A 27,044-nucleotide genomic window follows, 5' to 3' on the forward strand; every position below is an offset into this window, starting at 1 on the left:
AATGTCTTTGTTTATGTTAACCTCAAGTAAGTGAATGCAAATGTTCTCTTTTAAACCACGCACCTCTAACCCTGAAAGAAGGTAGTTTGGCTCCACCCTTTCCTGGCCCATTGTGGGAAGCTGGATTTGGGTTTTCTTCCCTTCAATGTCAAACAGTTTCATTAACTTTTCAGAGCAGAATGTGTCTTGGCTTCCATTGTCCATGAATGCATAAGTCTCTTTTATGTAATTGCCTTTCTTTAACTTGACACATACAGGTACAATCGACAGAACACGATCGTCATCTCCAGCCCCGGTAGCTCCACAGGTCCTACCTGAGATATGTGTTGATTCATTTGTAGCAGTATTTTCAGTTGTGTCTTTCTGATTGCTGCCCACCGCTTCATTGTCCTCTTCCTTTGTGAGACGAAGCATGTTTGAATGTTTCTTGGGGCAGTATTCACATGTAGCTTTTTTCTTACAAGCTTTACTCAAATGTCCTTGTGTCAGACAACCAAAACACAGTCCTTGACATGGTTGGCAAGATAGCGGTGCACTTATGGCGCTTTTCCACTTCACAGTTCCAGCACGACTTGACCGCTCGACTCGTTTTTTTTTTTGCGTTTCCACTAGGGATAGTACCTGGTACCTGGTACTTTTTTAGTACCTGTTCTGCTGAGGTTCCAAGCGAGCCGAGCTGATACTAAATGTGACGTCAGCAGACTGCCAGCCACTGATTGGTCAGAAGAGTTGTCGCTGGAAGAGTCATGAGCCGTCCCACACAAGAATCAAACCCGGCATTTTTAAATACCGGCAACAGTGTTACAGTCATACGGCTCAATTTTGTTTTTTTGTGTGTGATAGAAAGCCACATACAGCAGCAAGTACACCATCACCTCCATGTCCTCCATTGTTTATGTGTTTGTGTCGCATAGAAGTAGAAAACGAAGTCACGGCAGTTTCGCGGAGCCGTGCTATGACGACCCCACCCACATTGAGTAGGTACCTTTCTGTAATGGAAAAGGTCGTTCCTGGAACCATGTCGAGTCGACCCGACTAGTGCTAGAACTGTGTAGTGGAAAAGCGGCATTACATGCAGCAGCTCAGCTCTCTACAGAAAGCAAAACCCCGGAACACATCACCGCTAAATGTGCAATAATTTATACATTTCCTCCGCGCTCCTGAATTTCGTTGTATGTTTTGAAAACTGACAATAAAGAATCTAATCTAATCTGAACATTTTCTTTGAGAAAATCCACCCTTTCCTTATAAGGCTGATTTCTAATTTTGTGACAGTCTGACAATCTGTGTTGTTTTTCACAGTATACATGTCTTCTGAGAGGCATCGCTGTTAGAGTGAGAGAAGTGCTTACCATTTTCAGGTGACTTTTCATTTGCAGATGATGATACACTTGTGGCAAATGTACTCCCCTTTGGTTTGGGTGCTCTTGACATTCTCACATTTGCAAAAGATTTTCTTTTATCTTCAGTATTTTTTATGTCACCCCCCCCCCCCCCCCCCCATCAGCTATGTCAAGAATAGTATGGCCAAATGCCCTCATGAATGCTTTGAACTAAAGGGGGTCACCACTGAAAACAGGTTGTTTCACTTGGAAATTTTAACTTTGACTGGGGAATGCATTCGTAATGTGCTTGTGGCAACTGGTTGAAGGAATACTCCAAATGTTTTTCTTTTCATTTGATGTTTTAAAATTTTAAACACACTGTAGGTAAAGATAAAATATTTATTTATCATTATTTTGTGGTTACACCATTGGATATTTTCAGGCGCATTGAGTCCTACGTTTGTAAAAACATGTTGCAAATGACATTTCAAATTACGTAAAACCAACATTAATACAAAAAGTACATATTAACAAACCTGATGCCGTTTTTAAAACAATTTTTAAGACGTTTTTGAATTACTCATCTTGCCAGCCCTTATTTTTCATTGACCCATGAACAGTGTGTGTGTGTTACACGTCATATACAGGTACTTCTGATGCTTTCTGTGTACATCTGTGGTTTACACCTAACTGCAGCACTTGACATAGCAACAGGTTCAGGTCGTCCACACACATGTGAGGCTTCACCCACAAATTTACTCTCCAACAGGCACAGCAACGTCCGGCAGGTTAAACTGTCCCATTCGGTAGTTTGTGTACTGATAGTACACAACGGCGAATACAAGGACAGCCACAATGATGACTGCTACCACCACAATAATAATGTGGATGTAGTTCTCTGCAGGAGGTTGGGTCAGGGGTGTGGCTAAAGAAAACAGGAATAGATAATATTATACATTAGAGCAATGCCAAAACCAGAGGAAGTTCACTGATGTCATGTGTTTTCTCTTTCAGCTGAGGCTCAACTGTGTGTTGATTGATGGGAGGGGGGATACAAGACGTCATTACTGAGAAATTGAAGTAATTTTGAAATTATGTTTATCTGAAGCTTACATGAAGCTTCAGCTGCCAAAATGATTCAAATCCAGTCAATATCTTTCAACATTACAGACATTTTAATGCTAAAGTCCCTCTTTTTGTTATCATACTTCTACCACAGCTCAACATGGAAACACAAAGAGGGTATATGATGCTAAAAAGACAGACATCCAACTCATATGACAAATTCAGCATGTTGAAACCTTGCATAAGCTTCAGATAAACTTTTAAATGCATTTTTTTGCACGAAATGACTGTAGATTTTGACTCCCATCACTGTAAGTGATTACGAGGGGATCCTCTAACGGCCTGTATGAACAGAAGCAACCATTACATTATTTGTGAATTATTGAATTTAAGACAGGCTTTAAAAATTGTAAATCTATCCTTTGTGACTCTTTAAACAAAGAATACAAAAGAGGCCAATGTGATGACCAAATAAAGCTGTTTTTAAAGAGTTATCTGTTCGTGTCAAATGTTTGTTTTGCCATTGTCACATTAAAACTTTTACTAACTGGCTCAGAGATGAGATGTGTGTCAATTTTGTTTCTCACTCACAGTGATCATTAGTGGTGATTTTTTGTGATGTCACCACTGGAGGAGGCTGTGGTCCTTCAGCTCCCAGGTCTAGCTTTGCTTCACACCAGTACGGGTCTCCATCATCTTTACTAAGGTTGATGTCCAGGGTGAAGGTCTCAGTCACTGGCTCCTTTGTTGTGCTGCTGGACTGTAGTCTCTGTAGTTCTGTCTGTCCTCTGTAGAAAGTCACAATGAGGTTACTAATAGGAGCAACTTCGTGGACTGTACACTGCAGAGTGTACTGACGACCTGCAAACATCGGCCCAGAGGGATTTAGGAAGCTGAGATCGACATTTTTTGGAGGCTCTGAGGACACAAACAGAGAGACACACAGTAAGATACAAGTGGTGAACTACAGCTGACAACATGAAAAAAACTGAATCTATCCAACATACTTATTTCTTATTTTGATAATATATATTAAATTGTTACTGCTGTTTAACAGCAAGTCTACTTACGATAGACGGTTATAGGCAGGCTCGTAGTACACTGATTATTATCATCATCAGTATAATAGCACATTGGAGATGTTTCCCATTCAGTCAGGTTGTCAACCTTCCATGAAATCGTAGTTCCATTTGCTGCAGTGTACCCCACAGCATGCTCCACCCCCAATGGGTTATTTGTCCAATTATGAAAAACAAGGCATGTGGCAGAGGCTGGGTCACCATACTTCACTACCAGTCTGGACGGAGTGAAAACAGGTCTTACTGTACAGCTTTCATCTGTAAGACAAACATGAAATACTGAGATGAACAAAAATGGATTTAAAAGTCAGAAATTACAGTATGTTTGTGTCAATGTATCAATGTTCAAGGAGCCAACAGTTCATCAGAGATTTAGTTTGTTTATTCAACTAATTTATATACTGTAAGTCCCAAATTGTCACAGTTGAAGTATTTGTTCTATTGTATTTTCACTTTATTTTATCTTGTCTTGTCTTATCTTACCAAGCAGGTCTCATTTTCCATCTTATTATACATGAATTTTAGATAGATTGGCTGGATGTTGCCAGTCAACCTAAAATTATCCTGCTTTCAAGTTTTTCAGCGTGCGCACACACACACACACACGCACGGGTCAATTCTGGGGCCACTCATTCATTCATTTCCTGATGACATTTACCCTAACCGCAAATTATAACCTCTACTTGCTTAACCCTAATCTTAATCACTGACTTTTTCCCACTTGTGAACACGACTTTTGTCTCCAGTTTGACAAGCTGTCCCCATGTATCCTAACTGCTCTGAAGTCTGAAATGTTTCCAATGAAAGTAGCCTATGACAGAAACTGCCCACCCACACATACACACCCATTTTCTCAGTTTGAAGTATTTACCCTTAAATTCTAATTTGCTTTTATTGGCATTAGCCTATATTTAAAAGCACAAAACTCCCAAGCCATGTTGTGTGAGGTTTAGCATACAGTGCAAGAAAAAACTAATTGAGAAAGACATTAATACTACACAACACTATAGAGGGTAGTATCATACACTAAAAGCACATTAATATACAATATAGCAAACAATAATGAAAGAAACCCCCTATTTTGGCAACTGAATCTGAACTGAATCAGTACATTACAAATAAGCAAATAAATCAACAGAATAACACGTTAAACTATCTTTGACTTCTCATATCTAGACTGTATGTCTACTTCACTATTTATAGATCATTCATGTCGTCCACAGGGAACATTTTTAACACTTTATGGCGAAAAAACGAAATGTGGGAGACTCACCGCAGCACACGTGGAAGTCGTGCAGGGAATTCAGCACAGAAATAATAACAAACACGTAACGGAGAAACATTATTTTCCTGTGAGCAAATGGAGACCCTGCTAATAAAATAAACATCGCCGAGACCAAAGCTACGACTTCTCGGTTTTAACTTCTTAGCTGCAGCTCATCCTGAGATGCACCCGAGTTGACTGTTATCAGGGAGCCTAGTGGCGGATAGATATGGTAGCCTAACGTTATCTAAATCCACAGCCGCCCACATCGCCCTCTTTTGCCCGTCACGTCAATTAAATAGGCTACCAGTTGTAGTTTGTGAACTGTCTCTGCCTCAGCGCACGTAATTTTGTATGATAGTCTACTGATGCAAAAAGTAAAACCAGTTACTAACCAAACAAACCACAATTCATACTATGAATATGCAGTTTTACAGACATGTTGCATTTTATCTGGGTTGTGTGTAAAATCATTGAAAATATTATAAGTATCAGTCTGCACAGCTTTATAGCTGATTAGCTCACTTATCTCACATTTAGCTAATTTTTCTTTCATTTAAGACACCAATTTGTGTAAAACATGTTATATATAAATGTTAAAAATGTATGTAAAAATAAATAGTTATATGTTAATATTCAATATTAATCGAACTGTTAAATCTAACCCTAACCCAACAATGGTGAGAAATTGAACTCTTTCTTACTCTGTGGCTAGACAAGACTGTAACACTACGAGATCAATACACAGCCACATCTCTCACAAACAGCCACGTGCTATATACAAGCCCAAGTGCCATAAGGACTGTTATTTAGATGTGTTCATCATTTGTATCTTTGCTACTTTATTCCACTAGATGGCAGTGTTGTAAAGTAAATACTGTGATAGGCAGCGTTAGAGAAAGATGGCCACTACATTGTTGTTACTATATGTTTTTTGTTATTTACTATTGGCCTACCAAACTAAACAGCACTTGTTGAGATTCTGGTGTCCTTTTATTCACAAGTCAACACACCCTTCTGGTAAAGACATGTAGGTCAGGTGAATTGGAAATTACCTTTCCTTTCTTGTTAATATTGTAAGTTTTTATGAAATCATACAAGCCCTGCAGTGCCAATAGTTAAGTATTGTATCAATGTGTATAATCTTTCAATGAGAGGACATAGGTGTGGAAAATCACATATTTATAGTATATTTTAAATAATGTATGCCTACAGTGCAACCTTGAATCAGAGAGTGGAGAATTTACTGAAATTTAAAATTTAATTTCGGTTACCTTGATGTATATTAACATTAATGGTAAAATACAGTATTTTAAGCCACCACCTATAGAATATGTGCCTGATTATGTTATGTGTCTGTAACATTATTGTGATGGCACAAGTCTCACACTGGAAAAATTAGATAATCACAGTGAAAATTGGTGCAGTGCAGCTCGTACAGTGGCCCCTTGGTCAGATCTGTTTGTGTGTATTTTGATGCAACCACTGGGGGGCGCCAGAGTTAGAAAATATTCAAATCCTATACCACAAGTGCCAATGGAAAAGGGCTAATAGCAGATTTATTTTAATAAAACATCAACATAATGGTACAACATATACAGAAAACACCTTAATTGAAAACCCTTAAACAGTGATTTTTTCAAAAAAAAAAGTTGGTCAGCCACTTTGGTCTGAAATATCTTAGCAACTATTGTATATATTGCCATGAAATTAGGTACAAATATCCACTGTGCACGAAGGATGCATGCTAATGATGATGGTGATCCCTAACTTTTCTTCTGACCCCACTGTTTAATTTGCATGTGCAGTTTTCAGTGAGGTATCTCAACATCTACTAGACTGAATGGCGCAATATCAATGTTTAACGATATCATTAGCCAGTTAAATTTGTCCAATACATTTGTTACGACCAAATACCTCAAACACATTCTCATCAGCCTCAGTTGTGTCGTTAAGTTACAATGAGAGCATTTAGCATGTTAACATGCTGGACTATGATAGTATAGAGTGGGCAAAGCAAACAACCCATGGATCAGCGAGTACAGAGTGGAGGATATTTTGTGGGCATGCTCAGATGATCTGATGATCTGATGTCATCACAAGGATGCAGTAGATGTAACTTTGCAAAACTGAGCTTTTAGAGCAGGTTGAAATGTTTGCTACTGTCTTTTGACAAGGACAATTTTACATATATTCACCTCAAGTTTTGAAACTTTGACCATGTTTATTATACGCATCCAATATTATAACACTATTAAAATAACAGAAAAATAAAACATTTCATATGTCCCCTTTAAACATTGTTCACATACAAGCTACAGTGCTCTAGTAGTTAAACACCAGTACAACATTGTAAAAAGTAAGTCTTCTTAACAGCCCTTTCTCATTTTGTATTACGTTAGCAGGTTGTATTGACATTAGATGTTTGATATAATGGACAAGGATAAAATGCTTTTTATTGCCCAACTTTTCTTTAGAGTATAATTATATTGTTCTGATAACAAACTGTGTCTTAAATGTCCCTGGAATTAGCAAGAGCAACAAATATAAAATATGAGACATATAGTAAACCTGTAAATCAGTATGCTGTTGTTACTGCCGTTTGCGGTTGTGGTCGTTCTTGGAGATGTTGCTGGTAAACCTGCGGACACACATGGTTAATTTGTGATGCTGCCAACCAATAGCTTTCCCTGAGGGAATGACATGATGCATTTTTGCTCATTCTTTTAAAACTGTTGATCAGTATGGTGTATCGTATGACCTCTCAGTGTTAACATGTCTTCACATTTATAAATTAACAACACTCACACTGCTGGGTTGAAAATCTGGAGCCCTGGTAAAAAACAAATTAGTACGTGTGTCCAAACTTTTGACTAATACTGTACATATAATTAGATCAGAAGCACCTCAGACCACTAAATCAGACCCACCAATCAAATATGAAGGAGAGAAAGGGAGAACAAGACAAAGAGAGCGACCCAGCGATTAATTATGCGAGAAAGTGAGAGAGAGATGTTGAGACAAGTATGGCAGAAAATAAGCCTGGTTTATTGTACAATATTCACAACACATGATTAAAACAACTGCATACCTACAACAGTAAAAACAAAAAAATATTGCTATTGTGGTTTTAAGTAGTAAAAACCACAAATGAGTACACACAGGAACCATTGCATGTAGTCACATCACAGCAGCAACAATAAAACTATCTTAATTGGACTTACATTCTGTCAAACAGGCTCATAGCAGACTAAAAACTTCCCAGTTATGCAAAGTTTAGTCCGGTTTTATATGACACACCAACATCCTTACAGGAGACGACTGGAGTCTCTACCTTGTTGAAGGATAACCTTTTATAACCACGACAGAAAGTACTTCACATCAGTTTCTACTTGAATTGAAACCTCTGATAGTTTCAACAAGAAAAAAAACTTTTTAAAAGTTAACTAAATTCCTATTCAATGTAGAATAATTATGTATTGTATTTTAAAGTGTTTGTTATTTAGCAGCCACGACTTTAATTTGTGTCCAAAATGAGTCCATTGCACAGATCTGTGTTCAGGGGTGGTTCAAATTTTTGTCTCTGCTCAACACAACTATACCCACAAACAGACATGAGATGGCGCTGTTGACCAAGGTGGAACAAAAGGGAGCCATTCATTTACAGCAGGTTCCTCCTTCTCTGTTTAATCTTCTTCCTCATCCTCTTCATAATTTTCCTCTTCATCATCACCCTCTCCTGAGTCAGGGACCCAAAGTCCAGAGTCAATACACCTCTTCAAGTGGTACTTTCCCTCCTGTAGAAAGATAAAATGAATTAATGAACAAACACCTACGTTTTTAGCATTTTGTATAAATCTAGGACACTTTCTGGCCTTTATTAGGTTACTTTTTCAATGGCACACCCACCTCAATGTCCATTTTGTTAATGATGTCATGCAGCATCTGAATGTTCTTCTCATCAAAGCTTCTCTGCATTTCCTGTGAAACAAAAACTTTTTATGTACTTGTGTGCTACATTGTGAGCTGAGTACTTTTCCACGTCACAAAACAGGAAATTTGTTCAAGCTTATATTTTACACTTATGGAAAGTAGATGATGCTATTTACCTTGCACAGAGAGCTCATGTTTGACGGGTGGAGTCCGTTCTACTGATCTGAGTATTGACTTCACTGATTATCCAAGTGGTAACACACTTTATATCAACGTAAATAGGATTTGAATGTTATGTGAAGGGAAGCCATGTTTTCTCAAAACAAGCCTTGTAGCTTCAGCTAGCACAAAACAATGAGTTTTCACCACAATTGTGGTGTGTAAACTGAAAGTGTAATGGGACACACACCCACAGCCTCGCTGGATGTCGTGAGGGTCAACACACAGTTTTTTAGTTGCAGTGTAAAGGCTGTATTACATTCTGCTGACGTAATCCAAAGTGAACATACTAGTTTAAAGTGGCTCCTACTCTTTTTTTTAAAAAACATGATGTTAATTACTAGGCTAAAAAGAAGTTTAATCTGTTACAGATTTGATTGAAAGCAACTCTGGCCCATTTTCTGTACTCTGAGTATGAGCTGTTACCATCAGGCAGACGATCCAGAGCTCAGAGGTGTAAGTTGAATCGTTTTACCCCTTTGTTCCTTTATCAGTTGGAATATTAAATAATGTCTTTAAATAAGTAGAGGTTAGAGCAAGGGCGGGCGACATTTCAGTGTTGTTTGCTTGTATCTATCTATATCTATCTATCTATCTATCTATCTATCTATCTATCTATCTATCTATCTATCTATCTACAACTCCTGTATGTCAGGGCTGAAATCCCAGATCTTTAATTGTGAGATTTACCTTTGGCAGTGATTCGTAGACCTCTACAGGGTCTAAACCACCCGGACCCAGCCTCTTCTGCTTTTCCTCCTCCTCCAGCTCCTTCATAGCATTCTCCATCCGAAGCTGTGCACAGGTACGGATACGCTCCTTCAGCAGCTCCAGCTCACGGTCGAACGCGTCTTGGTATGACTTGTCTGCAGTCTGACACGGATGTGAAAACAATGAAACGGTACAAACAAACAAACACAAAGAACTTCCTCATAGAAATAAACTACTTACCTTGATCTTGGAGAAGAATTGTCTGAAGCAGCCTCGTGGGTCAACCTTCAGCGTTCGAGCCAAATCTAAGATGGACTGCATGACGATGGCCTGGTGGGCGACCTGCTCCATCAGTCCATGTTTCTACAACAGAGACAAGCAGGATTTACAAGGCTTTACTTTGTCTAATTAGTATTTTTGTTCTTTTTTAATCAAAATATGTACACACCTTTTACTCGTGGTGAGTGGAGACAAATACGGCACTCACCTCATCTATCTCAAAGTCAATACAGATGACAACAAGACAATTAGCCGTCTCATCACACACCAGATGAGGGTTGTCTGACAGATACTTCTGACTGTCGTCCCAACGCCGCATCATACCTGTTACACACACACACACACACACACACACACACACACACACACACACACACACACACACACACACACACACACACACAGCAAAATGCTTCCTTAAAGTGGAGTTCTTAAGGTTTTGTTTTTAAAACGGGAAGTCAAGTATGATTTGTGTTCCTGTTTATAAGAACACTGAACCTTGTTCCTGTTTCAAAAATAGTGTTTTAAGCATTTATGTGACACACTTCAAACCATAATGGAAAAATAAGTGGAAACAATTCTTTCCATGGGCTGAGCATTTTTAAAGAGAAACTACTACTCTTGTTTGTTTTAACACTTAACTACACAATGAAAGGTTAGTGTCTAAGTGTTTTGAACAAGTTTTAACATTGAAAGAATATCTGCAAGGGAAGAAACAATGTAAGATAACAGGAAAGATAGATGAAGCAAGGGACCTTTGCTTCAGGTCACCCCCCTGCTTCCTGTTGGCCTGCCATCGACTACCAAATAAAGGCAAAAATTAAAATTAAAAAAGATAACAGGAAAAGAAAGTATACCAAAGTGTCTGATTTCCTTTGCATATTTTTCCACAAAGGCCTTATGCTTCTCCACCTTTTCCTCCCGTGTGTCCTCCTTTGTGACAGGCTTAACGTTGAGAACACTCTGGAAAACAAGATAAAGGAGCACGTAAATTGGGATACTGACACCAATTGAAGTAACACTGTATCTTGATGTCACGCCTTACCTTGCTGAAACCCTCTTTGCTGATTGTGTCAACGTTCCACGGCAGGTTCTTTTCTTCTCGACGATATTCCTCTATCATTTTCTCAAACGACTTTTTATCCTTCTTCAGTTTTCTCACCTCGGCTTGAATTTTCTCTAGCTCAGCCTCTTTCTCCTCGTCCTCCTCTCCCTCCTTCCTTCCTTCTTCCAGCTCTCTGAGCCGTCCCTGAGCTTCCTCTAGAAACCTCTTGCATTCTGCAAAATGATCCTCCAGCTCTTCCCCTCTCTGCTGAAAATCGATCATCCTTTCCAGCCGGGACTGTTGATGGCAGGACAGAGTACACACATGAAAAAGAAAGATAAAACGGAGCTGGTTAAAGGTGGGAATGATGAACTAGTGAAACACAGAGGAGAGGATGAGTGCTAGAAGGCATTAGTTGGAGAGAAGATACTCAATAAAGGAATCAGATGGAAAAACAAACACAGACACACAAAGAAATACTGACAAATGGTGAAAGAGTTCATTACCTAAAAGTAACATTTTGCAATCTGAGGACTTTTTTGTTTTTCCTTTTTAAACAACATTAAATCAGCAGCTATGTGGGAGAAAGATCTCAAATGTCTTGTGGGTGGAAATCATTAGGCATGTTTATGAGCTATGAAATACATGAGGGATATGAATCAGAATGACCTGTTCAGCCTCACTTGTAGTAATGTAATGTACGGTCACAAACTGAAATGAGCGATGATACTGACCCTCATACTCTGGTGAACCAGCCAATAATGTTTCAGTTATTGGTGTTATTTTGACTTCCCCACAAGTCTGCAAACTTTGACTCTCTCCAAATATTAGATTTAAGAAACACAGCAATCAAAATAAAATGAACACTATGACAGCCATGATAGCAGCTCTAAGAGGCTGGACGTTAACTAAATGCTCACAGCCATATGCTGATATTCTCATAATGATGATGCCAGCATGTTGATGTTGAGTGTTACTGTGAATGTAAAGGGTGAGATATTTCAGCTTGGACCACAAACTGACTGATGTCATGGTTGTGAAATGCAGCTAGCATGGCCAAAAAAAAAGAACAAACAGAGTGATAGTGAAGACTGCAAGTCACTCTAGACCTTTCACTAAACAAGTCATGTGACAGCTGGGCAGCAGCTAAGCCCATTAGTCACACAGAAACTGAACCACACAAACTGAGGTTGACCAATGCAGATAGTAAACAACAATCAAACAATCAAATGAGCACTGAAACTGTTTGTTTGTTGTAATCATTCCTCCTGTTCATACTGTTTCCTCAGACAGTGTTTCCCTGTGGAAGTATTAACAAAAAGAGAGACTGTATCATTGAAAGATAGCTGCTTGATTTGACTCATTTGGGCACCTGACACTTCATATTAGCTTCAGATTAAATACATTTTGGCCTCCATCACTTACATTGTAAGTGCTTTATGAAGGGGTCTTCTAACAGTGGAAAGTAAATAAGTATTTACTCAAGCATTGTCCTACACTACATCAGAGGGACATTTGACAGCTTTAGAGATGAAACCAGTGGTTTCCAACCTTTATGGCTTGGTCTTACAGAAAGCAGTGTGTAGTCTGGGTCACATTTCAGATGTCTATGAGTTGTTAACATAGTGATGAATAGTGGATTTTTCCCACTAAACTTCTCACATGGTTTCATTTCAATAAATGTTCAAATGATTTCACCAAAAATCAAAGATTAAAGAAAAAGTTTAAAAAAAACTGATCAAAACTTTGTTTTTTCTTCTTTCCTCTCCCCTTAATCATCTCACAGCCTCTCAGATGTATCTGGTCACCCTTTGATAGGGCCCACGCCCTTGGTTGGGAACCACTGGATTAAAATAAACTACATATATTTTAAACTAGCTCCACCCACAGCAGCTACAACACTAAAATGCTGCTTAACATACGGATGCTTCAGTATCAATAATCTAATGATGATATATATCAATCAGAGGGACAAACCACTACTTTTACTGCAATGCTTTCACTACATTTTACTGTCACAATATTTCACCGATGACAGATTTCTGATCTAAAAACTAACCAGGTAAAAGACTCCAAACTTCACGGCTACAATAAGTTTCAAGGCTGACCCGGTGTCTCATCCTGAACAGGCTCGGAGTGTCCACAAACGGACTGGTCACATCTTCATCGTCCGACACATAGATGTGATCCCAGACGCTGTAGTCGATGCCCGCTCCGGTACTCATCTTCCAGGTATTTCTCTCTCCTTCTCTCCGTCTCTCCTTGGGACTTTCAGGTTTTGGCTGCAGTAAAAAAAAAAATAAAGCTCAGCTGTGGCACTACACCGACTCAATGTCCGTACACAAGAAGACAAGATGATGGTTTCTCAATCCTCTCACCAAAGATTAGCAGCACCAAGCTGTTTATACTAATCTCATTACCAGTGGCAGCTCCGAGTCGCTGCTGTGTTGGTTTTGTTCATCCTGTATGCTCATTATGTTCAGGCGCTCCTGGTTAAAGGAGGATGGCACATGGCTCAAGGTAAAGGTCTAAATACATTGCATTAATTGGTAATTATGACATGTGCAGTGGTAGGAAGTAACTTAGCACATTTACTCAACTAGGGGAGAAGGGGTTTGGTTGTCACACTTTTTACTTTCCCTTGAATTCCTCATAAACTGTCTACTGGATAGATTACCCTTTAATGTATAATGGAAATCTAAAGTGTCAGGTAGGAATAGAGTGACCTTACTTTCCTTAAGCTGATTCTGTTCAAAACCATCAAATATGTCTTGTGTACTTGTGACAACCATCCCCATCATAGGGTTGGTAGTAACACACTATGGGGTTGGTTGTCCCTGTGGGGAAAATCAAAAAAGGTACAACAATACAACAACACATCTGCATAAAGAGAGCATAAACAGGAAAACCCATTCCTATAAATCCTTAACAATATAGTGCAGTTTAACCTCTCTGACTGCCCCTGGGCATCACATCTTGAGGAATCTGGCCTTGGTTTGTATTCCTGACAAAATTCCTGGTCATTTTGTTCTTTAAAAATAAATAAAGGACAACATAAATCACACCATATATATATGCCAACATGTGACAACCAACCCCAAAGAGAATGTGATAAGCATCCCCAACTGGGATTTTTTGCTACCAGCAAAGCTAATAACTAAATCTTGTAGCGTAACTAAGAAAAAACCTATACCTAACCTACCTAAACACTGAAGAGCTGGATATTTACATTTTCCAATGAAAAACACTAAATGTCGTCTCATCTTAATGTCACATGGTTTACTCCAGAAATGACTGTGGAAGTAACATCTCACCCAAATCCTGAAACTCTCTGTACCATAAACTCTCCCTCTAAACTTCTCACATGGTTTTATTTCAATCAATGTTCAAATGATCCAAAAGTACTGTACTTAAGGACTACTTTGAGGTTACTTTACTTTACTTAAGCATTTGATTTGATTTTACTTTTCAGATGAAGTACAGCACATTGTTAAAGATGAAATCAGTGGTTTCCAACCTTTTTGTCTTTTGACATCTTACAAAAAGCAGTGTGTAGTCGAGGTCACATTTCAGATGTCTGAGTTGTTAACAGCTCCACCGAAAAGGGATTTTCCCCTCTAAACTTCTCACATGGTCTCACTTTAATAAATGTTCAAATGATGCAATATGACGAAAAATAATGATGAAAGAAAAAAGTCCAAAAACTGAAAATAGATTTGTGTATCAGAACTTTGTTTTTTCTCCTCTCCTCTCCCATTAATCATCTCATGACCCCCCAGATTTATCTAGTGACCCTTTGGAGGGGCCCCACCCCTAGGTTGGGAACCACTGGGCTAAACTAGCTAACTGTATATAAAGTAGTGTAAACTAGCTCAACCTCCAGCAGCTACAACAGTAACATGCTGCTCTAACACTGATGCTTCACTATTAATAATCTAATTATGTCATATGTAATAATATATCAGTCAGAGGGACCAAACCACTACTTTTACTGTAACATTTTGATTACATTTTGCTCCTCATACCTACTGTACGTACTTTTACGTAAGTAGTATGTTTCATTAAGGACTTTTACTTGTAATAGAGTATTTTTACATTGTTGTATTGGCACTTCTTGAAGTGAAGGATCTAAACATTTCTTCCACCACTGCAAGTAGGCCATGTATATATTCAGTGTTTTCATGGATGTCTAATGTTGTCAGTATGTCACAGCTGTACTTTATGTCCCACTGCTTCACTGTCTACATCCAGTAGTCTGTGTTTTGATCTGAGCTTGTGAGCCAAGGAGATTTTTGATTGAGTGCTTACTAAACAAGGAATCAGGTATGAAAACTCACACATGGGAAATTGTGCCTGAGGTCAGGATGCACAGATGTTTCCTCCGACGGTGTTTTCAGTTTTTTGGTTGCGACGATACTGTGAAAATATACCCACAACATAATAAACACCATCCATGATAGCATCTTTAAAAGTTTTAATCATTCCCTTTCAGTTTCAGGGTTGTTATGCACAAGGTAGGAAACGCTAAGACAGGCAGCAGACCTACTGTGTTTTAAATGAACAGCAGTTGGATAACAATGCAGGTTTCATTAGGTATGACTGGGGTACTTCATCAGTTGCTTATCCATTATTGATGACTGTTTGGAGGTAAAAATATAGTTTCTCCTGTCCACGTCTTTCCACCCTTCATCTCCTTCAAGTACCAACAGGAGAAATAGTAAGGAGGGGAGGGAAAAGGTAGGAGTGAAACATTTCTGGGATATATTTACACATTCCAATCTGAACACAATCTCAGCACTGGACGTTCCTTTAAAAGCCTCAGATATCCAAATGCCTCAAGAGTTTGAATTATATAAACAGGAAATCTATAATTTCTTGGCCATCTTACTTTTGGAGTTCGGTGTACTTTCCACTTTGTCACACAGTAAAACGTAGTGAGCATGTCTGACGATCTTTCATACTGTACATACAAACAAGAAGATAATGCAGTATTTTTTACACATGTTGCTGGTTTAACATTTACTGGTCTATTATTTATCATGCCAACAACTTGAACATACAAATATAAAAAAGACAATGAGGATACATGTGAGTGTTATGTACAAAGTTAGTTCATTTGTTAGTTTTGTCTTTTCGTTCACTTTAATAACAAAGATGACAATGCTGTACAAAGCTTATTGTGCTTTCAGTATGCTTATAAGTACAACAAAGTTTCTGCTTGTATGCATACCTCTCTCAGCCACAGTAGAACCAAAATACACACACACATAAATACACACGAATACATGCACATGAGGCGACTGTCGCTCCATTAGTAGCTGTAGGTTGGTGTGAGGAAGTTCAGCCCTGTGCTTTCAGTGGTTTAACACGTGGACATGAATGTGAAAAAAAAGTTATTTGCAGTGACACAAGCAAAATGAAATAGAGAGAAACCGTAAAACAGCACCATCAACTCAACTACAGAAACATTTAGGCCCCATGTGGCTGAATAAGCACCACATATTAATGTTGTGTATTATGTGTATTCATTTTTTATTTCCCTAAGAAAATGGTAAAATAGAAAAATGGTCCCAGTATTTAATTATAAGATACATACAATTTCTCCTATGATTTATCTTACAAAAATAATCTTGCATAAAATTGCAGACCAGTCATATAACTCATTTGAAACATTCAATATTATGTCATATAAAATATGTGCCTGCGTGTTTTTTGTAAAGCTTCCTTTCTGTATGTACCAGACTCGTGGTTGTTAAAAGATAAGGCAAGCGGTAAGCCAAAAAGCCTGACGACCACTTAAAAACCAATCAGTGAGAATCAAGTGTGATGAATGTGATAAAAGCACTGTTGTTTATTTTGAATCAATCCCGCATACACTGTCCTGCTGCCGGACATACACTAGTGCATCAAATGTGTATTCATCCGTGCATGAAAGTAGTCCCCAATAAATTCACAAACAATTTACCCTTGTTTTAGTAACGTTTGCTTAAAACTACAGTACCCTGCTGCTGTAGGAAATTACTTTAAAAAAGTTTTTTGTTTTAGTAGAAATGAATGGACTTGGGGCTGAGAGTCACAGGCGTGATGGGGACATCGGACAGTACATATAGAAAAACACTAGTAACAATTTTACCTTTAACTTTATAAAATAAAATGTGACCAAAATAGTGACAATATATTACATCTTTTATCAAACATAACGGAAGACTTGGACCTTTAACACTATACATGGTAAATAATATATGTGAAAAAAACAAAAAACCGTTTAACCGTATTTACAGCATGTGTGTGTTTCTCCTCATATAGAGGGAGTCCATGTGCTTTCGATAGCAGTTGGGGTTAGGCCATGTACATCTGTGGTTACAGCTAACTGCAGCAGAACCGCAGCATGACATAGCAACAGGTTCAGGAAGTCCATACACATGTGAGGCCTCACACAAATTTACTCTCCAACAGGCACAGCAACGTGTTGATGGCGTTGGCTAAGAGAGAAGACATCCTTCAGGTTGTACTTTCCCACTCGGTTGTTTTTGTACAGATGCCACACAACGGCGGAGACAAGGACAGCCAGAACGATGACTGCTACCACCACAATAATAATAATGTAGATGTTGCTCTCTGTAGCAGGTTGGGTGAGGAGTGTGCATAAAGAAAACAGGAATAGATACATGTTATACATCAGAGCAATACCAAAACCAGAGGAAGTTCATTGAGGTCACGTGTTAAATTTCTCCTCTACTGTGAGAAAGCAATACCACAATAACTTTTCAGTGACTCTGTTGTGACTAACAATCATAACCCTGAAGACTGAAAATCACAAGACTTTAAACTCACCTTTGACATCCACAGTAAACTCTTTAGTCACATTCCCCACAGAGTTTCTGACCAAACAGATGTACTGTCCTCCATCTGCACGAGTTACAGCCTCGAAACTGAGAGTGCTGTCACTGATGGGGGGATGACTGGTTGACGGGAGCGTCCAGGTGTAGGAGGGGCTGGGGTTTCCCTCACTAGAGCAGTTCAGCTGCAGAGGGCCTCCTTCTGTCACGGTGATCGGTTCTGGACTGGGACTCTCCTTCAGCTGAGGCTTGTCTGTGTGTTGATTGATTGGGGGAGGGGGAGGGGTACAAAACATGTCATCATTTAGAAATGAAAATGAAAGTAATTTTGTCAAAGAAAGATGATGGAAAGTACCTAACTATTTTCCCCACAGTACTGGCCATAACCGGCCTTTCTATATCACTTTCAGTTTCTTCTTTTAGTTGCCATTTATTTAAAGGATGTGTTCACAATTTTTTTTTCTTTCTTGAAACAATGGTCGGGTGCCGAAATGAACACTTTAACAGCTGTAATCTTTTCTCCTGTTCATGCTGACCATCAGAAGATCCCTTCATAATGCATTTACAATGTAAGTGATGGGGGGAAAAATCCACAGTCCTCCTTCTGTGTTTATCTGAAGCTAATATGGAGCTTCAGCTGCCAAAATGATTCAAATCCAGTCGATATCTTTCAACATAAGGTCTAAAGTCCCTCTTTTTGTTACTATACTTCCACCACAGCTCAACAATGAAACACAAAGAGGGAATGTGATGATAAAAAGTCTGTAAATGTGGCAGATATCCACCTGATAAGACATATTCAGACTGCTGAAGCCTCACATAAGCTTCAGATAAAATGTTTTGCACAAAATGACTGCATAGACACACTGTGGCTTTTGGCCTCCATCACTGTAAGTGCATTACGAGGGGATCCTCTAATGGCCTGTATGAACAGAAGGAAGGAATAAATGTTTTGTGAATGATTTGTTTTAAGACAGACTTGAAAGATTGTGAACCTATCTTTTAATGTTACTGTTTAAACAAAAGATACAAAAGAGGCCAACATGATGACCAAATAAAGCTGTTTTTAAAGAGTTATGTGTCTGTGTCAAATGTTTGTTTTGCTGTTGTCACATTAAAACTTTTACTAGCTGGCTCAGAGATGAGGTGTGTGTCAATTTTGTTTTCTCACTCACAGTAAACAGTGGTGGTGATTTTTTGTGACGTCACCACTGAAGGAGGCTGTGGTCCTTCAGCTCCCAGGTCTAGCTTGGCTTCACACCAGTACAGGTCTCCATCATCTTCTTTACTAGGGTTGATGTTCAGGGTGAAGGTCTCAGTCACTGGCTCCTTTGTTGTGCTGTTGGGCTGTAGTCTCTGTAGTTCTGTCTGTCCTCTGTAGAAGATCACACTGAGGTTACCAATAGGAGCAACTTCGTGGACTGTACACTGCAGAGTGTACTGATGACCTGCAAACATCGGCCCAGAGTGATTTTTGAAGCTGAGATCGACATTTATTGGAGGATCTGAGGAGACAAACAGAGACACACACAGTAAGACACAAAGTTGTGAACTACAGCTGACAACATGAAAAAAACTGAATCTATTCAACATACTTATTTCTTATTTTGATCATATATATTAAATTACTGTAATATTCTTTGTTTAACAGCAAGTTTACTTACGATAGACGGTTATAGGCAGCCTGGTAATACACTGATAACCATCATCATCAGTATAATAGCACTGTGGAGATATGTCCCATTCAGTCAGGTTGTCAACCTTCCATGAAATCGTGGTTCCATTTTTTACAGTGGACCCCACAGCATGCTCCACCCCAAATTCATCACTTGTGCAATTATGCTGACAAACAAGGCATGCAGCAGAGGCTGGGTCACCATACTTCACTACCAGTCTGGACGGAGTGAAAACAGGTTTTTCTGTACAGTTTTCATCTGTAAGACAGACATGAAATACTGAGATCAACAAAACTGGATTTAAAAGTTAGAAATCACATTGAACACAATGTAAGCACATGAAACGGTCATTTCACACACACACACACACACACATTGTGTTTGTGTGTGTGTTTATTCAACTAATTTATATTTTCTGAGTTGTTGTTTGTTTTTATATTTTATGTTTTTTAAAAATGTGTCATTCATGTGGAGCACTTGATGCATGTAGTTGCTTTTGTTTGAGCTACATTTCTTGTATGAAAGATAGTCTGTAATCCTAAAATTAGCAGTTGTCCTGCTTACGTGTGTTTTTCAGCACACACACACCAAGGGCGGAGCGAAGGTGCGGCTTGTGGGGCTGCAGCCCTGAATGTTTTCTCAAAAGTGACTCCAACAAACTGCTGACTGAATCTGAATGAATTTTTATCAATTGAGATTAAGAGTGAAATTTATGAAGACATTTCAACTGAGGCAGTGTTACTGAGTGAAATGTTATTAACAAGTAATGTAATATTTATTTTGTTTTCTCTTTGATTTAAGGCCTTATTGTTTTATTGTTTTTATTTATTTCTATGTGTATTCTTTTTGGAAAATGGTTAATAAGAACCAAAATAAATCACTTCTACTACTACTAATGTTGGCAGTAGTCATACAATACAGTCAAATTAAATTCCGCACATGTGAACCATCCAAAAAAAAGGTGTTCCTTTGCTTTGGCTGCTCTGGGATTAGACTCCAAAATCAGGGGCCATTACACTCATTCATTCATTTCCTAATCTTAAATTATAACCTCTACTTGTCTAACCCTAATCTTAAAATCATTGAACCCCCCCCCCCCCCCCCCCCCCAAAAAAAAAAAAAAAATCAGCTATCTCCCAGTTCAGCTCAATTTACTGCTCTAATCATGAAATTTGTCTCCGAGAGTATGACAGGAACCAACCCACCCACCCAGCCAGCCACACACACGCGGGCGCGCGCACACACACACACACATACACTTTCCCTCCCAGGTTGATAAGTATATACTCTAAATTATCTTTAATTGGCATTATATTTAAGCGTCGTGTGAGGTTAACATCTATACAACACTATAAAGGCTATATATGTCGTACCCCACATTACAATATAGCGAACAATAATGACAGAAAACCCCATTTTGGCAAACCTAACATGAATATAGCCTATAACTGCATCTGAACCAGTAATTTCATAATATGCCATAACTAAATGCTGAAAACCACAAAATTAAGCAAATAAATCAACAGAACAACACGCTAAACTATCTTGACTATGTATCTACTTAACGTCTATCATTTTTATATCACTTTATATGGCGAACAAACGAAATGTGGGAAACTCACCGCAGCTCACATGGAAGTTTTGCAGGAAGTTCAGCACAGAAACAACGACCAACGCGTAACGGAGAAACATTATTATCTCTTAGTCCTGTGAGCAAATGGAGATCCTGACCCTAAAAGAAAATCGCTCAGACCAAGGTTACGACTAGAGCAAGACTGAAATCGAAAGTAACGCCGACTCGATTTTGACTTCACGTCGATGGGTGGAAAATTGATAGCCTACTCGTCACTGGTTTTTGGGAAAACCCAGTTCTCTCTAGACTATTAATGTGTCCTTACAGACCTCTGATTCACTGTGAAACTATCGGTGATGGGAAGGACTTAGATCATTTCCTTAAATGAAAAATACCAAGTTTACCTACTGAAACAAATAAAAACGCTAAAATCGTTAATTTGTTTTTTAAAGAAAAGAAAGAAAGAGAGAGAGAGAGAGAGAGTGAGAGAGAGAGAGAGAGAGAGAGAGAGAGAGAGAGATCCATAACAAATAAAACAAATAAAAAATGCTACTTAAGTACTAATATTAGCAGCGAAATGTAGTTAAAATATTGCAGTAAAAGTACAAGAAGTATTCTGATCTTGATAAAGTTAAAGTAAACATAGTGATTGTCTTCGTCCTTTTATGGTTTAATTTATCTTCCTGTGATTGTCTGATTGCCTGAGAAATGCCAACAGAATTTCGTTGTGCAATTGTACAATGACAATAAAGTCTTCTAAGTCATAAGTATTGTGTTCTTAATGTATTAAGTATTACAATAAGTATTATGAGTGATGTAGTATCAGTATTACAGTAAAAGTAGTGGTTTGGTTCCTCTGACTGATATATTGTTATGTATGACATCATTCAATCACTGATACTGAAGCATCAGTGTTAGAGCAGCATGTGACTGTTGTAGCTGCTGGAGGTGGAGCTAGTTTCAAATGAATGTACAGTGTAGTGGAGTAGAAAATACAATATTTCCCTCTGAAATGCAGCAGAGTATGAAGTGGTATAAAATGGAAATAGTCAGGTAAAGTACAAGTACCTCAAAAGCATAGCTAATTTAGTAAATAAACTTGGTTACTTTCCACCATGGGACCTCACAGCCTCTAGTCTAAAACACCAGCAACCAAGTTTCATATCTGTTGGTGGAAAGAAATGCACAAGCAAATCTGACTTCCTTCCACTTTCCTGATAACCTTTCCTGTCTGTATGAGGCAAACCCAAGGCCACAACTGCTCTCAGTAAGTGATTAAAGACCGGGTCAACTTCATTCATTTGAACTCACATTCTCGTTATTCTCCACATATTTCTCTTCAGCTGTTATGCCTTTCTACTTTTTTTTTTTTTTACTCTCTCTGTTTCTACTGTGTCAAATGCCGACCCCTCCCCCAGTTCAGCTCGGCGTCCGAGGCCACGTGAGAAAGCCAGATATCATTGGCACTTTCACTTCATGCTCTTCATGCTCAGGCAAGAGCAGTGACAGAAAGTGGCTAATGTCAAGTCTGATTTATAGATTTGCCAGTGCTCGTAACTCATTTACTAATGTATACTATTCATAAGAACACGTTTGAAAAAGAAAACTAAAAATCTATGATTTGTTTTATGGATCTACAAAAAGACAGAAATCAAAAGTTTAACATGTTTGACATTTTCATTTCTGTCTTTTGGAGAGTTTCATGAGAAGATTAATAGTCTAACACTCTCAAACCAGTGTGGTCGAGCTGTTTTCAGAAGCTGGTTAATAGCCTGTGTCTCACTCCAAGAAGTATAGGTGTACTTTGTTGCCTTTGGACAGTGGTTGTTTCCCCCTAGTGTAACATGGAGTTTCCTATCTCTGGGGGGGGGGGGGGGGGGGGGTCTATGAGGGGGATCAGGTTATTTTAGGTCAGTGAGCACAGATATGACGGTCTGCAGTGTGGCTGTTCCTGCTCTTGCTGCTGAACAGGTAACAATTATTAGTATACTGTATGTTTTTGGTGGTATTATTATTATTTTATCACATTGTATGCGTTTTTGTTGGGTAATGTAAGGATGCAAAAATATATCCTGATGCACCTTTTTTTATTAATTCTACAAGAAAGAAGAAGAAAAAAAGGAGAAACTGATTTTTAAATACCTGGCTCAAAGTATGAATGAGTTAATCATAGTAACCTTAGGCCAGTTTGAATAGTGCTGTTTTCATGTTTTTACAGACAAAACTTTATTAATTAATGAAATGCCTTATTACCCTTTCTGTGACCCTTGTGGTCCTCAATATTGCGGTTGGTGGAGTTCAGTCAAAGTAGTAGTTGTCCCTTGGGAGTTCATTTTGATAGTTTGAGGTATGTGGTAGCAAGTTTGTGGTGTTCTTGTTTTTGTTTTTAGTCATACTCCCAGTTTCTCTCATTATGGTTGGCTCCCTTTTCTAACTATATTATTTATTGTTTTATAATTAAAGGTCATTGTGGCATGACTCACACTGGCTGTCTTTGTTTCATTATTGAAAGCCTCTTAGACTGTTACACTAAAGTAAAGTTTATCCTGCTTCAGTTTTATCATGTTTCCTGTTATCGTTTCTTAATTAGTGAGCTTAAGATAACATCTTAAATATACAACATCAATAACAGAATAAAACAAAAACTAAAAAACAACTAGATCAGTGTGAATAGAACCAGCAAATAAATATCTACATAAATACAACAATAACACATAATGAAAAGAAGTTTCATTAACTTCTCACCTTACATCATAAATAAGTGATCTGATCCCACCTTGAAAAGTAGATTTCCTATTAACACTTATATGTTTTATCTTTCCGTATTTTATATATTTGCATGAAATTAGTGGCTTTTTTTTCATTGTATTTCTATTTTGTTGTTTACTTAAAGTAACTAATTTGAGAAGATTTCTAATTTAGCTCTCTAGGCAAAAATGAAAGTGTTCATGTATCTTTTTAGAGTAAATGCACTTTGATTTACTTGAAATCAGTTTTCCAGTTCTCCAAAGTAAACAGAAGTAAAACTGAGGTTAATGTAGAACATTTGCTGGCATTAGGGGAAGTTGACCCTGGGTAACCTTTAAATCTAAAAAAGGAGTTTTTCATAGGAAGCATTGCTTCATCTGAAATGGGCAAGAAACAGCATGACTTTCAGATGACAGTATTACTAAATGTAATCACATACGTCACGAATGGCACCATCTGTCAGTTCTGTGTTAAATTGCTGACATCACATAGATCAGTCATACTTGCTACATCTTAAACTTTTAAACACTCAGAAGTAATATATGCTTTTTTATGGCAGTACCACTTCTTTACATGACTTATATAAAGACATACAACAATGAATGACAGCTTCCAATGACAATTTGAAATATAAAGTAATGTTTTCTGGCAGATATTTGTGCTGTAGCTGTTTTATTCATCACTGTATTTTGGTGTTACTGGGACTGGACGTGAAGGAAGGACTTTGTACCAGTTAGATATTAAACTTTAAACTGGATGCACATAGACATTACAGTAATGTCAGTCACTAAAAATCACCCAGTTTAGGTCAACGTAGCACTATATTGGCTTAACATTAATGAGTAGCTATCTGATATTTTATTAACAGGGTCAGGCTCTGGGAGATGAAAGGTTCAAGTCTCCGTTTCTGTTGGCGGTTGCTGAAAAAGTCCTTAATCCACAGACACAGTTTGTTACTGAGACCAAGGCCCTGCATTTTCCTGACCCGCCTGCTGGAGATGATAGTGTTAAAACACAGAGCTGTAATCCACGAAATCCAAACATATGTCCACTTTTGCTCCAGGTGGGTCTCTGTATGGAGGGCTGTGTTTATGACATCCTCAGTGGATCTGTTTGCCCTGTATGCATACTGGTGCTGGTCTAATACGGGGGAGAGGGTGGATTTGATGTGTCCTGACTACAGATCTGTAACTGAACTGTAGTCCTTCAGGGAGCTGATGTTGGTAAGGTTGGGCACTGGGATGATAGTGGCAGTTTTCAGACAGGCTGGAACAGCAGTATGCACCCGGGAGAGACCTCTGTGAGCTGGTGAGCACAATGCCTGAGAACCCTGTATGGGATCCCACCTGGGCCTGCTGCCTGCTTGATATTCACAGCTTTCAGGACTCGTTTGACCTGCAGGGTAAACGAGTCGTCAGCAGTGTCCAGATGGGGTGAATCAGCGTTGTCTGGTCCTTTCTCAAATTGGGCAAAGAAGTGATTGAGTCCCTTAGCCAGTGATGCACTGCTGTCAGTGGGTCTCCGCTACCCCTGAAGTTGGTTATATGCTGGATGCCCTCTCACACACCTGCTGGGTCCTTTGAAGTGAAGTGACTCTTAACCCTCTCCTTGAATGCCTCCTTTGCTGTTTTTATACCTCTTTTGAGGTTGTGTCTGGCCATACTATACTGCTTTCTGTTCCCAGATCTGTAGGCTACGTTGCACTCTTTCAGGAGAAGCCAGATCACCTTTGTTATCCAATGCTTCCTGTTTGGGAATACACGGATACGCTTGTTGATAGTGACAGTCTCAACACAGCTCCTGATATAGAAGAATCACAGTTGATGTGCTGAGTTTACTAATTACCATGATTTTATTTTTTTATTTTTTTACATGACAACTTGTTTGGGAGTCAATCTTGGTCCAAAATGCAACTTTCCAAAGGAGGAGGCATCCAGCAGCTAAACGTAATTATTTATTCATAGATATTTCAATGGGAGACAGGACACAATCTTAAGGATTTTGATATGGTAAATTAAGTTTTTTTTGGATAGAAAAACAGATTATTATTTAAATTTTTATGTAATAATGGCATTAGAGAAAAATGTCCCTACTAATAACTTAAGGTGTTGACCATCATATTAATTCCATACAACCATTCAAATGAAACATGGAATTAAAAAAATTAAGCAGCTTATAAAATAATTTAACCAAAGAAGCCTCAAAGGCTGTGAAGGGCAGCTGTGGCTCAGGAGGTAGAGCTGTTGTCTTCCAATTGGAAGATCGGCGGTTCAATTCCCGGCTCCACATGTCTTGGCAAAACACTTAACCCCAAATTGCTCCTGTTGCTGGTTAAATTCATGATGAGCAGGTTGGCCAAAGACGCTATATAAGTACAGTCCATTTGTACATGTACTTGAGATGTGACTCTAATTGTTTCCTTTTCTGCAATCCAAGTTTTGAATGGGAGGAAATGGATTGAGACTTAAGACAGTGAACATACTTTGATTGTTATCTTGACTCAAGAATAATGACTAGGCCTACTGAAATACAATATTTAACTGAAGAAATAAACACAATGCAGAATTTTATTTAAACAAAAAGATACAGATTAGGAACAAAATTAAGCCGATAACTATTATTGGCTTCTTTAAGTATAGCATGATGCACTGCTCATTTTGTAGACAATATTTCATTATAGTAGTATAGTAGTATAGTAGCTTTCATTATAGTAATTAAATATTAGTAGGCTATTACATTATGAGAATTAACTGCTCTTACACAACAGGCAGCTTCTCATGTGGAGAACTGATATATTAGCATCAGATGCGAGCTATGTAGAAAACTATGTTGCTGTGGAAACAAACTGTCCTCACAGTTCATTTTTGCCCTGCAAATGAACTCGAACTAGAGCAGAGAGGAAAAGCATGAAGCACATACCAAAGCTGTGAGCTCTGCTACAGGAATCACTGTAAAGTGTTAAGTGGAAGTGGAAGAAGTGGAAGTTGTTCCGTCAAATGACTGGTACTTGCTTTTTAAAAACACACTCTGAAATTTAAAAACACACTCTGAAACAATCTACAGAAAGCACCAACTTGCTTGTAGAACCTGTACAATAAAAAGCTTGTTGAATATGCCACAAGACTTATAGAAATGCAGACACCTCAACTCTCCAGGAAGTTCTGGGATACCGGCTCCCTCCCTGACGGCAGGAAATGATATACAACCTTCGAGTATCTGGAGCGAGCGAGCAAAAGCACGCACATTAGAGAGTGATTGCGTGATCATGTAGTGTCCGCACGAGAGGGA

At 38.5% G+C, this 27,044-nt stretch overlaps 2 protein-coding genes across 2 annotated transcripts; both read right to left on the reverse strand.

Annotated features, from left to right (window-relative positions):
• Positions 1-1,743: 1,743 nt before the first annotated feature.
• Positions 1,744-21,298, reverse strand: LOC128365260 (uncharacterized). Its single transcript, XM_053325934.1, has 18 exons — positions 21,040-21,298; positions 19,424-19,678; positions 18,935-19,264; positions 17,755-18,012; positions 17,367-17,538; positions 13,791-13,800; positions 13,341-13,409; positions 13,029-13,202; positions 10,921-11,217; positions 10,788-10,838; positions 9,837-9,959; positions 9,576-9,758; positions 8,643-8,714; positions 8,467-8,530; positions 4,743-4,877; positions 3,461-3,727; positions 2,982-3,308; positions 1,744-2,250 (listed from the first exon to the last, which is right to left on the reverse strand). Exons 1-18 carry the CDS (start codon positions 21,125-21,127, stop codon positions 2,081-2,083), a joined length of 3,045 nt encoding a protein of 1,014 aa, XP_053181909.1. The 5' UTR covers positions 21,128-21,298; the 3' UTR covers positions 1,744-2,080.
• On the reverse strand, positions 8,149-13,145 carry LOC128367648 (hsp90 co-chaperone Cdc37-like). The gene is made up of 8 exons (XM_053328263.1): positions 13,029-13,145; positions 10,921-11,217; positions 10,733-10,838; positions 10,084-10,199; positions 9,837-9,959; positions 9,576-9,758; positions 8,643-8,714; positions 8,149-8,530 (listed from the first exon to the last, which is right to left on the reverse strand). Exons 1-8 carry the CDS (start codon positions 13,143-13,145, stop codon positions 8,420-8,422), a joined length of 1,125 nt encoding a protein of 374 aa, XP_053184238.1. The 3' UTR covers positions 8,149-8,419.
• Positions 21,299-27,044: the final 5,746 nt, after the last annotated feature.

This window comes from Scomber japonicus, chromosome 2 (assembly GCF_027409825.1).
Source record: "Scomber japonicus isolate fScoJap1 chromosome 2, fScoJap1.pri, whole genome shotgun sequence".
NCBI lineage: Eukaryota > Metazoa > Chordata > Actinopteri > Scombriformes > Scombridae > Scomber > Scomber japonicus.

Bases quoted from the DNA above. Each gene is read 5' to 3' on its own strand.
- LOC128365260 (XM_053325934.1), bottom strand. From the start codon at position 21,127: ATGTTTCTCCGTTACGCGTTGGTCGTTGTTTCTGTGCTGAACTTCCTG. The intron at 19,679-21,039 runs GTTTGTTCGCCA...AAAACTGTACAG, and splicing joins CGGTGAGTTTCCCACATTTC to AAAAACCTGTTTTCACTCCG. The intron at 17,539-17,754 runs GTGAGTTTAAAG...AACCTGCTACAG, and splicing joins GTTTACTGTGGATGTCAAAG to AGAGCAACATCTACATTATT.
- LOC128367648 (XM_053328263.1), bottom strand. From the start codon at position 13,145: ATGAGTACCGGAGCGGGCATCGACTACAGCGTCTGGGATCACATCTAT. The intron at 10,839-10,920 runs GTAAGGCGTGAC...CTTGTTTTCCAG, and splicing joins GCAAAGAGGGTTTCAGCAAG to AGTGTTCTCAACGTTAAGCC. The intron at 10,200-10,732 runs GTATACTTTCTT...TGTGTGTAACAG, and splicing joins AAAGGAAATCAGACACTTTG to GTATGATGCGGCGTTGGGAC.